Source organism: Mustela nivalis (genome assembly GCF_964662115.1).
Source record: "Mustela nivalis genome assembly, chromosome: 6".
NCBI lineage: Eukaryota > Metazoa > Chordata > Mammalia > Carnivora > Mustelidae > Mustela > Mustela nivalis.
In genome coordinates, this window is record NC_139025.1 from 86,350,409 (window position 1) to 86,364,357 (window position 13,949).

General features: G+C 44.4%; 1 protein-coding gene across 6 annotated transcripts in view; it reads right to left on the reverse strand.

The window, feature by feature from the left end:
* Positions 1-13,949, reverse strand: part of EIF2AK4 (eukaryotic translation initiation factor 2 alpha kinase 4) — a 109,550-nt gene that overhangs the window by 45,414 nt on the left and 50,187 nt on the right. For all 6 annotated transcript variants that reach the window (XR_014312988.1, XM_082735534.1, XM_082735536.1 and 3 more), the window contains 7 exons: positions 13,708-13,814; positions 12,972-13,129; positions 9,361-9,824; positions 8,782-8,845; positions 6,197-6,280; positions 4,408-4,530; positions 1,866-1,970 (listed from right to left, as the gene is read on the reverse strand). Coding sequence is in view for 5 of the 6 variants with exons in the window: in XM_082735534.1 (XP_082591660.1) it covers positions 1,866-1,970; positions 4,408-4,530; positions 6,197-6,280; positions 8,782-8,845; positions 9,361-9,824; positions 12,972-13,129; positions 13,708-13,814 (1,105 nt within the window). In the remaining variant the exon portion in view is untranslated. The remainder of the gene's footprint in view (positions 1-1,865; positions 1,971-4,407; positions 4,531-6,196; positions 6,281-8,781; positions 8,846-9,360; positions 9,825-12,971; positions 13,130-13,707; positions 13,815-13,949) is intronic.

Genomic DNA, 13,949 nt, shown 5'->3' on the forward strand with positions numbered 1-13,949 from the left:
CTCCCTGGAAACCCCCGAGACCAAGGAGAAGGGCTCATCGCTGAGGAACTCCTCCTTCAGGGCAGAAAGCCCCGAAAGAGAAACCCATTTATTTTCACGTTTGCAGGGGCGCCTGGGTGGCTCAGTGGATTAAGCCGCTGCCTTCGGCTCAGGTTGTGATCTCAGAGTCCTGGGATCGAGCCCCGCATCGGGCTCTTTGCTCAGCGGGAGCCTGCTTCCCTCTCTCTCTCTCTCTGCCTGACTCTCCACCTACTTGTGATCTCTCTCTCTGTCAAATAAATATTTTCACGTTTGCAAACGCCAAAGCAGAAATCCACTGACAAGGAAGGTTCAGAGCATATTAACAACCACTACAAACTCACTCTCTAACTTCCCCGCTGCTGTTCCCTCATGTGGGACCATGTTTACTCCTCGTTCCTAGAGGCTGGTCACCACAGCTTCTCCACTGTCACCACGAGCCCCTCTCAGGTAGCCCCGCCTTTCTCAGCTGTATCTGTGCCGACACGATCTCACAGACCACCCTGAGACCACTCCACAGGGTCCTGTCACAGGCACCATCACACATACCAGCATCTCTAATGTTCTCAGCAGCAGGCACTGTTCCGGGGGCTTGCCTTGTCCTCTCATTTTATCTACCCAACAACTCTCGGAAGTAGGTTCTAGCATTAGGCACGCTGTACAATTGAAGTACGGAGAGTTTAACCTGCCCCAGGTCACACTGCCATAAAGGGGCAGGGAAAGCACTGTGTGTAGCCCTGGTCAGGGAGCCTCCGCAGCCTGTGCCTCTGTCTACTCACTATATTACAGCCTCTGATATTAGGTTAAATTCTTCCGTTTGGGGATCAAGACCGCACCATCAGGCCCTTCCTTGCTTGGTCTCAGCGCTCTTCAAAATGCCCCGCTGTTCTGCTCAGGACCACACTCTCATTGTCCCCCTTCTGTTTCCTCCCTCTCCACTCCTAACCTCACCTTCTAGTTTTGTCCCTATGGTTGTTCTATGACTGATCTAAATCTCTGACCTCCCTTGGAATTAATTGCATGTACTAGAGATTTTGCGCCTATTAACTTCATCTTATGAAAAGACTCTTCCTCAGGCACTTAAGGCCTGCCACTTACAAGAACCCCCAACTTTCCAGCATCGTCATGTCTCCCCTAACGCTTCACAGTCATGTGTTGTCACAGACAACATGCTGGCCTCCCAACAGTCATATCTATTCACCCCAGGGCCTTTGCTTATGCTATTCCTTCTCTCTCGGATCTCTTGCCCTGATCTGCCTTCAATCTCAGCCTGCTGGACTCTCACCCATCCTTAAAGTCCCATCCGAAATGCTTGTTTCTTTTGTTTCTTTATACGACCTTTCTGAGTCCTCATAACCACATGTCAAGTTTCTCTTGCCTTTTGCTCTTATATCGCTATTTCTCTTCACATTATTTTAGCTTTGCATGTTGAACAACTATTCTATAATGATGTATAAGACTGGATCTTCAGGTGTTCCATGGTATTTTGAGCTCTATTTCCTTAAATTAATGAAAAGCCCCTCAAGGGTAAAGCATCAAGCCCAGTGCCTGGCAATGGTAGGCCAAATGACCAAATTATTTCAAAAAGTATTATATGCCTTTGACCTCAGCATCATCCAGAAACCAGTAATTTTATGTCTCTCAGGTGGAACATCCTCACTATAGTGTATTTTTCCTTTCTAAGCCTAAGGGATCATTTGTGGTTCACCCCTTCAGACTTGCAGAATTTCCTGGGGATTACAGAGCAGAGTTTAATCAACTCATAACCATGAAAGTGTTGCAAGACAGGATAATCAAGGCATGCAGGTTCATTTTTTTAGGCATAGTCCAATCTGAAAAATACTCACAGTGAAGGCCAGATGGTCTGTTGCTAAACCAAAATCACCTATTTTGACATGGTCATCGGAATCTAAAAAAATGTTGACAGGCTTTAAGTCCCGGTGAATCATTCCCTGAATGAAGAGAAAAAAGAACTGTTTCCCAAGCATAGTTTATAGTTTACCTGTTTCCTAATCTCAAAGGCCAACCTAATGTCAAGATGCAGAGGAGATCCTCTCCCTCAGACTGGTCCAGGCTGTTTTGGCCTCTGCACTGTCTCCTGACCGTCCTGCCAATGACCTTCCCAACATCTCCCAGTCTACCTGCTGGTGGTCCTGGAGGAGGTCAAACCCAAATTGTTCCCTGGGGGCATCCAAGGGCTCCTTCCACCGGGTTCCCAATCTCTCTGTGGAATCACAAAACACTGCTGTATCAACCCTCAGCTGTATCCATGCCGAGAAGACACACACCATTTTCCTTCCTTCTCCTATTCTTCTCTTCACACTATTTCCCCTGCCTTGTAAATTCTTGTTTTCTCCTCTCATCTGAATTGTGCCAACACTTCCAAATGCCAACTTGCCTACAATGCCTTCCACAGCGAATCTAATTCAGTCTGCATCCCTAGCACACACCTAAGTGCTCAATGATGAACTGTTACATGAACTTGGCTTTCTCCCCTTCCTGATGGCAGCCTCATGATGCTTACTGTTTCAGGAACTATAATACAGGAAACAATTTAAAAAATAATAAAAACACCTTATGGTATCATCTTACTGTTACACGAAGATGAATTTGGGTTCCTTCAAAAAAAGAACAAGTCCCTCTCAAGTATGGGGTCTGCTATATGCTTGTGACTATCTGCATTTCTAGGCATGGCAGAGCATAAGATACCCAGAAGATCATTAGCAGAAGCTGAGCAAATGAGATGTAGAGAAGAGTGCATGTGGGGCACAGTTCTAGGATACCGGGAGATATCAAAGAGCTCCAACGGCTGTCATTAAAATTCATTTTGATTTCCAACCCTGCAAACCTTACTCCACCAACTCATTTATAAACTTAACATATGTAAATCACAGTCCTGGCTTTTCAGTATAAATATACAACAGTCTAAACATTTTAGATTAAAGAAAATTATGCAAAGGAAAAAAACACATGTACACTACCCAATGCGGTAGATAATCCCATTTTTAAAATGTAAGCAGTGTTTCATCCTGAAGCTAAGTCCATTAGCATTTGCATTGTCATGACAATATCTAGCTTTATAAAATGACATTTTATACTATGTGGTGGGCTGTGTCTCCAGTCTCATCTCTACCCTTGCTAGATGACTTCTGGATTTCGCCATGGTCCTAGGAAGGACCGCACTAAGCCAAGTAGAATCAAATGACTGGGTCTGTATTCATCACACTCACTTTATTCTAAGTAACTGAAGTAACCACCCTTGCTTTTCGTGTATGTTGAAACATTTTTGCTTAACCCAGAGGTTGGAGAACTCTTTCTAAAGGGTCAGATAAATATCTTACACGTTACAGGCCTCACAGTCTCTGTCACAACTATTCAGCCCCACAGCTGTAACACAAACACAGCCATAGGCAATATGTAAACAAACGAGCATGGCCCTGTTTGAGTAAAACTTTATTGTGGACACTAAAACTTGAATTTCACAGAATTTTCATGTGTCATGGAATATTCTTCTGATTTTTTTTTTTTTAAATAATCCTTTACACAGGGGCACCTGGGTGGCTCAGTGGGTTAAGCCGCTGCCTTCGGCTCAGGTCATGATCTCAGGGTCCTGGGATCGAGTCCCGCATCGGGCTCTCTGCTCAGCAGGGAGCCTGCTTCCCTCTCTCTCTCTCTCTGCCTGCCTCTCCATCTACTTGTGATTTCTCTCTGTCAAATAAATAAATAAAATTAAAAAAAAATATTAAAAAAAAATAATAATCCTTTACACATGTAAAAGCTGGGCACCTTGGTGGCTCAGTTAAGTACTTGACTCTTGAGCTCAGCTCAGATCTTGATCTCAGGATTGTGAATTCAAGCCCTGCACTGGACTCCACGCTAGGTGTGGAGTCTACTTAAAAAAAGAAAAAAAAAAAAATGTAGGGGCGCCTGGGTGGCTCAGTAGTTAAGCGTCTGCCTTCAGCTCAGGTCATGATCCCAGGGTCCTGGGATGGAATTCCACTCCCTGCTTGGTGGGAAGCCTGATTCTCCTTCTCCTTCTGCCTCTTCTCCTCCCTGTGCCCTGTCTGTTAAATAAATAAATAACATCTTTTAACAAAAAAATTATAAAAGATATTCTTAGCTTACAGTTCATATAAAAGCAGATGGAGGTTGGATTTGACCCCATGGCCACAGTTTGCTGACCCCTGTCCTAACCCTCAATCTTTTCTTTGAACTCTGATACCTTATACTATATACATGTCTTTTGATATGTCTGACCTATAAAAATAAATTTCAATATACCCATAATTTTCCCTCTGTTTCTGTTTTTCTCTAATCTCACAATATTTTTTTTTGTCATCAGTTTTATACAAGCATAAGTTTTCAGGTATGAAATGTTGTAAAGTTTACTTTCTCATGGATATACGCCAATCCATCCAGAATCTCTCGAAAAAGCCTCCAGAGTCTGACAGTGTCCAGATATAGCCCCTGGTCAATGGTGTCACGCAAAGTGCTCTTCTCACAGTACTCCATCTGGGGACAAGAACAAACCAGGCAGCATTTCATTGTATAGGGTTTCAATTAAGGCAGACAATGGCGATTAACGTAATCTTCCATTTTAAAACATGTGCTGTGGATTTTAAGTACTTAAAGGCAAGGCTTAAATTTTTTTTTGAGGAAAGAATCCAACTATTTAAAAAAATTTGGGGGGGGGGGAGAGACATTATCACAGCACCTCAACATAACCCTTTTAATTTTTATTATCATTCATTAAAAAATAAGACTTGTTTAAAGTCCTTGTCATAAATAATTTCATTCTTTTTCAAATAATGAAAAAACTGAGAATTAAGTAAACTTGTTTCACATGACCATTTCCAAACCCAAATTTCCAAGAAAGGCTAATTAAAAATCTAACGACGTCATGAGCCTTCCTCATTTGTACTTTGAACTAGTGACAGTGACCTTCAAGTCCAGAGTAAAACGCTGTAAATATCCAAACATCCAGGACAAGGGTCTTTCTCATCCCTTCTTAAATATTAATGTATCAGAAAACAATGCAGTATCATTTAAATCTTCAATCAGTATGTAGCCTTTGATTTATGCAACTGGCCTATGGGTTTCAAACCAGTGCTTCATGCTCTGAATAACCACCTCGAGATTCTGACTCATCGCTGAGCCCTCACGAGGGCCTGGGACTCTCAGACTGTGATCTTATCACACCTCCAGACACACCTCCCCTGCGTACCTCTGACTCATAACTGTCTAGAGACTGAACGCACAGAGTACAGACTTCAGTTAGTGGTTTAGAGGACAAATGCTTTATTCTGCGTGTGAGTGGTACATTGGCGATGTTTATATTAGGGAAAAATTAAAAGCAGCCACCTAATTAGTGTCTTTTGAAACATCTACTTGTCTGAGGCTTCCCTTCTGGAACACACTATTGCATCTGACATTTCAGATCTGCCTACTTACCGATAGGACTGCAAATACTAATAAGGCCCCACAGTCCTATTCACTTGGGGCAGAGGCAGAATGTTCCTCATGGGTCTGCGATTGTGCCTCTGCTAGCAGGGCTCACCAGGGTCTGGGACTCTGGCCCTCAGGCAGAGAAGTCTGCTTCCTTTTAGTAAAGCCCCATTGGAAGTGGCTTACCCAGGGTTCCTGTCACCCAGTGGTTCTAGGACTTTAGGCACTTGGCCTGAGGCTACCCTGGGGTTTCTTCTGCACATGCAGGATATGTCTGCATCACACCTTACTTGTCCAGATCCAGCTTGTTAGAGTGGAACTTCGGTATGTGCAAGTCTAGCGCTTACAGAACTCAGACGTGGTTTTGTGACCTTAAAAGTGTTACTTTTCTTATTCTTCACAAGTCACTGAATAGCTAGATGGGCACAGAATGCAAAAGAAACTTGCCTGAGCTCCCACAGCTGTGACTGGGGGATCCAGAAGGAGAACTTACTCAGACTGAGTCCAGAGCCTGTACCCACCGCCCTATACCATCCCCTGCTATGGTACAGAAAACACGAGTTCAAGGCTGGGGGTCAGGGCATCTGGGCTGCAACTATCTCCCCTCAATTCACCTTTGGCCGTGCCACTGAATCCCTCCTCTGCCTTGTGTCTTGCTCTAGCCTCCCACAACATTCCCACAAGCGACCACCGGGAGGCGCTGTGTGAACGAGCGCCGCGCACAGGATCTCACCTGGATATACAGATAATGCACAGCTTCAACAACAGCTGATGGCTCACTTTCATGGCAACTGTTCTTCCCATTGCAGTCTTCATTCTAATCCAAGAGGAACACGGGAGAACTCAAAAAATGGGAACAGGGGGGCACCTGGGTGGCTGAGTGGGTTAAGCCTCTGCCTTCGGCTCAGGTCATGATCCCAGGGTCCTGGAATTGAGCCCTACATCAGGCTCTCTGTTTGGCGGGGAGCCTGCCCCTCCTTCCTGCCTCTCTGACTACTTGTGATCTCTCTCTCTCTGTCAAATAAATAATAAATAAAATCTTAAAAAAAAAAAAATGGTAACACGATCATCACCCTCCTCAGGCTCTTTGTGCCCACCCTCACCCGACACGCCAACATCCTATCGCCTCAGAGAGGAAGACCAAGCAGGACACAGCCTCTGTCCTTTAGACACCACCAGCACTTCAAAGGCAACTGTGCTATTACCAGAATCTACTGTAGAGTTTACAGGTATGCCACTATATAGAATAATGATGGGGGAAAATAGGAAGTAGGTACCTATTACGGTTGTGTGATCGACAGAAAGATTCCAAGTCAACTGTTGTCTACAGGCTAGTATTTTAAAGGTTTCAGATGAAATGGAATACCTTTCTTTGATGGTAGGCTTACTTTGGGAAGAAGAGAGATCTATCTTCAGCTCAATCAACTTAAATGGGAAGATATTACTGAAAGGCACACTGCCCTCTGGGCAGTGCCACTGAGGTACCGGCACCTGGCTGCCACTCACTGTGACCGATCGTCCAGAATGCTTTTCCACTCTATTCTTCCCCTACAGGTCATTTCTAACTCTTGTCCCCCACCCCCTTTTTTAAAGTTCTTTTAGGGATGCCTGGGTGGCTCAGTTGGTTGAGCCTCTGCCTTGGGCTCAGGTCATGATCTCAGGGTTCTGGGATTGAGTCCCACATCGGGTTCCTAGCTCAACGGAGAACGTGTTTCTCCCTCTGCCTGCTGCTCCCCCTGATCGTGCTCTCCGACAAATAAAAACTTAAAAAAAAAAAGTTCTTTTATTCTTCTCATAAATGTATTTAAGCATTTCCCCTCAACACAACTACCTGGGGGAAAAGGACTGGCTAAGGAAAAAGCATTAGATCTTATTTGACGGTTTATGATTTAGTTTGTGGAAGCATTTTTCAACATTTTTCCTTTAGCAAAGAAAAAGAAAAGGCAGCTCTGTTATGCAAACAGTCAAGTTCTACTCTTGAATCATTTATATACCCTGGAGATTATCTGTAGAAGACTATTAATCTCTTGGAGGCTTCTACTCATCAATTAGAATGCCCGTGGGATGTTGCCCTTAAGAAGCAAAACCAGGATTGTAAATTTGGTGCTCCTGTAATAATTAAACGTATAGCTAATGCTCAAATAAAAGCAGTAGGTTGTAATTTATATATTTTTTAAAGATTGTATTTATTTATTTGAAAGAGAGCGAGCACACAGAGTATGAGCAGGGGAGGGGCAGAGAGAGAAGCAGACTCCCCCCTGAGCAGGGAGCCAGATGTAGGGCTTGATCCTGGCACTGCAGGTTCATGACCTGAGCCCAAGGCAGACACTTAACTGACGGAGTCAAGCAGATGCCTCTATAATTTATAAATTTAAACTAAGAAGACTTTAAGGTTCTTTTAATTTAAAAAAACATTTCTAAAAAATGCCAGAGAATGCATTCAAACCTCCTTCAAATCAATTTAGCTGCTTATCAGGGCCCACATGTAGACTTTTATCTACTACAAATGTACAAGGCCTTATAATGGCTTACAATTCTATTTTATTCCTAGAAATGAAGTCGTGGCACTCTACCCCCTCTCATGGAAGTTTCCTCTGCATAAACAACGGCCAGTCCTAGTTGTCAGTGCCACGCAGCAGCGATCAGGGGCTCTGCTAGTCTGGGCAGAGGAGGATGCAGGACTGCGTGGGGTCCAAGGCCTCAAACGGTGTTTTTCAAACTTTTCAGACCGTGACCCACATGAAGAAATATATTTTATATCATACCCAATTCACAGACTCATGTGAGACATGGTATACACACAGGTTACTTTTCCTAGTGTGATGCATGGTCTCCACTCTTCCCTACAGCACTAAAAATTAAATAAAGCTGGCTGCAGGCCTGAAAACCTCTTTCATTGCCGGTTCAGGATCATGACTCAGTGCTAAAACACTGTGCTAGACAGTAATCCGGATTAACTGGTCATAGAGGCTCTAATAGGCTCTTTAATTACTTAAATCGATCCCTATCTCCAACCACATCAAGTTTCCCCAAATCTTCTAGGAAATGGTGTTCATTCAAAAAAGCAAGACAAAACAAAACCCAGCATGTCAATTTACTCCTCCCCTCTAAAAACAGGTATGTGTGGTTATGTGGACAATCTAAAATATAAGGCCCATGAATAATAAATTAAACTATCATGTTTTAAAATTGATAATTTCTATATCGGCCTATTAGAGTGAGGCTTTACTGTTCCACCCAGGGTTTTTAACATCAAGCACTAGTTTTCTTACATGGCCACCCCTGAGAAAAAGGTGTAATTTCTATTTATATATTTACCTGATTCTGACTCTTACTGTTCTCATCTTCAAAGATGATATCGCTGTCAGAATCTGAAGCAGGTCTTAAAAAGAGAAATAGTATTTAGAGAAATACTAAAGAAATCAAATTCTCTGTTAGAATTCCACAGCTAAGAGTCATGATTGACTGTCTCTCACTGGACAGAATGAAATCAAACCAGGAAAGACAAGATGGATCAGGGTGTCTTCTGAGATGCACCAACTTTTAGGATCACAATTCCTGACTTGTCAGAACCGCAGTTGGCCCTATGTCAAGCTTCCGGGTTAGTTTTTAAATATCCCGGAGTTGGAAGCCCCTATCCAAAAGAATGCTCTTTTAAAAACTTGCTGTCAATGGTACTAAGAAGATGAAGTATTGAACGGAATTTCTATTTATCCTTTCTTCGGGGCTTGGGTTTTAGAGCGCTTTTGAAGACGTCAACAGGGAATAAAACCTTTGGATTGAATCTGGTTCCCCTCTAAACACACAATTCTGCACCTCCACATGGTGACAGCCTGGGTTTCTAACTGAATCCCCTCTCCCGGGGCGTGGGCCTGGCACCCCCACGGGTGCTCTTACAGGAATGGTTGCCGGAACATGCCCTCGTGCTCGTCCTCGTCGTCCTCCTCATCGTCGTCGTCCTCCTCGTCGCTGCTGGAGCCCGGGCCGGCGGGCTGGAAGCGGGCGCTGGCCGAGCGCTCGCCCGACGTGCTCCACTCCACCGAGCTGAGGATGGGCGGGGGCGCGGCCGCCTCCACGCTGCCGGGGCCATTAGGCCCGCCGCAGCACACCGGCTGCTGGGACGGAGCTGGCGCATCCCATGTTTGGGGCCGTGAGTCCGAGTCCGAGTCCGGGGGCAGCATCGCCGAGCCCACTGGCCGCTCATATCTCTCGATCCAGGCATTGTAGTAGCGCACGATGTTCTCATGATGCAGGCGCGACAGCAGTGTCACCTCGCCCTTGATCCTGCGGAAGTGCCTGCTGGCCGGGTTGATGGGGATGCGCTTCACTGCGTAGCAGCAGCCATCCAGCTTGTTCTGCACCTGCCGTGGAGCATGGGAGAGGAAGGAAACAGGTGCCCGTCAGCCGCTGTGAGCCTCGCGGACTGGTATTTGTAGCCCATGATCCCAAGCCCTCCCTGGGGAGCCCTGAATTCTCAGGGAGAAGCAACAGTTACTACAGTAGAGAGCCACAGATTTTAGTCTCTTAAGCTGAACAAAAAAGTCTTGACTGCCGAAATCCCTAGAAAACATCTCACCCCAAACAACATGTATGTATATTTAGCTTAATTAGGACCTGGAGAGGGCGCCTAGGTGGCTCAGCAGATTAAGCGTCTGCCTTCCACTCAGGTCATGATCCCAGGGCAGTGGGATTAAGCCCCACATAGGGCTCCTTGCTCAGCAGGAAGCCTGCTTCTCCCTCTTTCACTCCCCCTGCTTGTGTTCTCTCTCTCGCTGTGTCTCTGTCAAATAAATAAGCAAAATATTTTTTTTAAATGCTAATTATTGGGGCGCCTGGGTGGCTCAGTGGGTTAAGGCCTCTGCTTTCGGCTCAGGTCATGATCCCAGGGTCCTGGGATCGAGCCCCACATCCGGCTCTCTGCTCAGCACAGAGCCTGCCCCCCCCCCCCCCCCCCCGCCGGCCTGTCTCTCTGCCTACTTGTGATCTCTGTCAAATAAATAAATAAAATCTTCAAAAAAAAATTTTTTTTTGTAAAATGCTAATTATTTTGAGGGCACCTGGGTGATACAGTTCCTTAAGTGAGGACTTTTGGTTTCCACTCAGGTCATCATCTCAGGGTTGTGAGCTCGAGACCTATGTGGGGCTCTATGCTCAGCAGGGAATCTGCTTGAGATTCTCTCTCTCCCTCTCCTTCTGCCCCTCCTACTTATGCTGTGTCTCCCTCTATGTCAAATAAATAAATCTTTAAAAATATACTAACTGGGGCACCTGGGTGGCTCAGTTGGTTAGGCGACTACCCTCGGCTCGGGTTGTGATCCTAGAGTCCCGGGATTGAGTCCTAAATGGGGCTCCTGCTCAGCGGGGAGTCTGCTTCTCCCTCTGACCTTTCCCCTCTCATGCTCTCTCTCTCTAATAAATAAAATAAAATAAATATTTAGAACATACCATCAGTCATAAATTTTTTTAAGATTAAATTAAATAAAATAGATCTTAAAAAAAATTTATGATTGATGGTATGTTTTAAGACCAGAACAATGTGATTAAGAACACAAAAAATGAAGACAAGAGAAAGTTTCAAAGTCTCCACATTCTGCATTAGAGACACTTTTTCTTGGGCAGTCACAGGATGCCACTCGGTTGACTGAAGTTAACTTTTACCAAATTTTGTTCAACAGAACATTCTGGACCCAAGGTGCAAGTCAACTGAAGTGATGAAAAGCAACCTCCCTCGGGCAGAGGGAACAACCAGTTGATTATAAAATACAAAATAAAGCATCATTCTCATAGGTTCCAATTAGAATGAAAAGGGAGTACTATAAAATTGAGTTTCAGATTACTGTTGTGTGGGAACAGTGGTAAGAAATACGCTTTTGAGTAGAATAGATAGAGGTCTGAATGCTGGTTTCCTCTCTTATTGCATGGATATAACCTCATACAAATTATGTAACTTCTCTGAAGGTCAGTAACCTCATTGGAAAAATGAGGATAATACTTATTTCATAACAATGTCACGAAACTGAAAGACAAAGTTTGTGAGCCATCTGGCACAGAACCTGAAATATGGAATGTGCTCCAAAAAGCTATGGCCCTGTGTTCTCTTTCTGCTACATCATTAATAGAGTAGGAAATAGTGGGAAGTCTTGACATTGCCTTTGACCTTGAGTCTCAGAACACATCATGAAGGCCTGGAGTCACTGACTAGGGTGTGGAGCTCACTACACTGCAACGTCCCAGGGATTCACTGATGACAGTGGAAAGGTGCCTGAACCATAATGGGGCCAAGTGCTCAGGCAATGCCAGATGACTGAACAGAAATGCCCGACCCTAACCCAGAAAGAGAGATGGGAGTGTGAGGGCTATAGCCTCTCAGAGGGAAAAAACACAGGAAAATTCAGGGGCTTAAATTACTAGTTGTTTTTATTATATGAGCCTTCTCATTATTTTTAAGTACTTGTAAGGAAATGGAGTTTGACACTGTCTCACATTCAAGGATGAAAACACAAACAAGTTAAAGGACTTGATCAAAATTATGGCGTGAGTTAAAGCAGTAACATATACATCAGTCACCCACTCCTCTGTACAGCACTGGGATCCCCTAATCAGGACCATCTGCCCACAGTAGGTCTCTTTAGCCATCTAACAATAATGTCTATACTTTCATGAAGAGTTGAAAATCTTCCATAATCCTCTAACTTCCTCTTAGCAAACTTAAGATTGTCTTTCTGTCTCTGATTACCATAGAAAACCTTTTTATTTGGGAGAGTTGCTATAAAAGGACTTCCACAATAATCCCACTAACTCTCCCTAATAACACTCTCAAATCCTAAACAGGCATATGCCCTCTTGATGGTAGGCCATTTTATTCTGTGAGAGTTAACATGTCTTATATGGATTTAATAATACATGATTAGCCTGGACCTCCTGAGGTCAAAATACTTAAAATTACACAAGAACAGCTGAAATCTCTTTCTCAAGGGGCAGGTAATCATAAGTCACCCAAAGAGACCAGAAAGCAGAAGAGAAGACCTAATGATAGCATGCCTTCATAATGCACCACTCATTTTCTTTCTCAGTAACAGATGGAAAATAAAAGTCACTGAGACCATCTGGGGCCATTTCCTAGTGAGGTCCACCCTAGCTCTAACCTCGCGGTCCTTTAATCTACAGCACCTCTGAAAGAAAATGGGACAAAAAGGACAATTTGCTTTCTGAACCAAAGCACAGAAAGATAGTTTTCATACCAAGGGCTTGGCTCCACTTGAAGCCGGTGTAATTGTGGGGTTTTCATGTTAATGTGCATGTTAATGTGCTGCCTGGAGCAAGGGGGAGGAGATGATGTATGGTCACATGTCCACTGAGACTCAAAGTAAAGCCTTTAACTCTGCGAAGGTGATGAGGTTTCAAATGAGGTGATTGTGGTTTCAAATGATCCTATGTATGTCTCTACCCGTGCTCAAAAGAGAGCTCTGAGTCTGCAGAAAGGGCCCGGGCACAACTCTGTAGCTCACCTTGATGACAGCTCCAAAGGCTCCTTTGCCGAGAAGCTGTAGTTCTTCAAACTCAATGAAATACCGGGAGAACTGTCTCTGGGTCTCAGTGAAGAATGCTGCGCTGGGTAGCTGCTTCCTAGGAATAACAGTCTCAACATAATCCTGTCCTCCAGAATCTGAGATAAAACGAGAGGCAACAAGGCATGAGAAAAATAGCAAGAGGTGCAGAACTCAACAACAAAGCCGGGGCTGGAAGGAGGCGACCCAACCCGTAGTTAGAACAGGGACCTCCCACCCAGCACAGACCCTTCAAGCCTTTTCTTCACCTGGTTCTCCTTCAAGGAGGTAGAACATACAGTAGGTGCTGAGTGAGATCTCCAGTAAGGGAATGACTGCACAGGAGAGCCAGAACCCAACCAGCTCTACTGGGGTTCCTTAATCTGTTCGTGAGTAGCAACAGGGAAATCTAGTTCCATGGCAGGAAGGTGACAGGACACGAAGGGTACCCAACACCGAAAGAGGCTATCCCCGCGGACAATCCAACGGACAATTCAATGGTCAAGGCTGGAAACCAGGATGGCAAAAACGGTTCCGTGCACACAGTACACATTCAATGAATGGATTTATGTACAGCTCGGCATAAAATAGTTAAAATAAATGATCCAGGCAGTCCGTTCCAGTCTTGGGTTTCTGCGTACTTTCAAAATAATTTAGGTCAAACAGGCGTTCACGGAAAGAGCGGTAACAGACTCACCTTCAGGACTTTGTTCCAACAAAGACATTTTTGGCTGAGGATTGATAAAGCTGTGTTTCAACAGCTGCTGGGCACTCCATCTCTCCTTGTCGTCCAAGCACACACACCTCAGTGAGAGGGCAGAGAGTATCTCAGCGATGCAGAAAATAATCACTGGATTCGTTAATCCAAGGGTTTATTTTTTGATTTATAGGTTTATTTTAAGGTTAAGTATACATTAGAGAACACCTGTTGCTTACAGA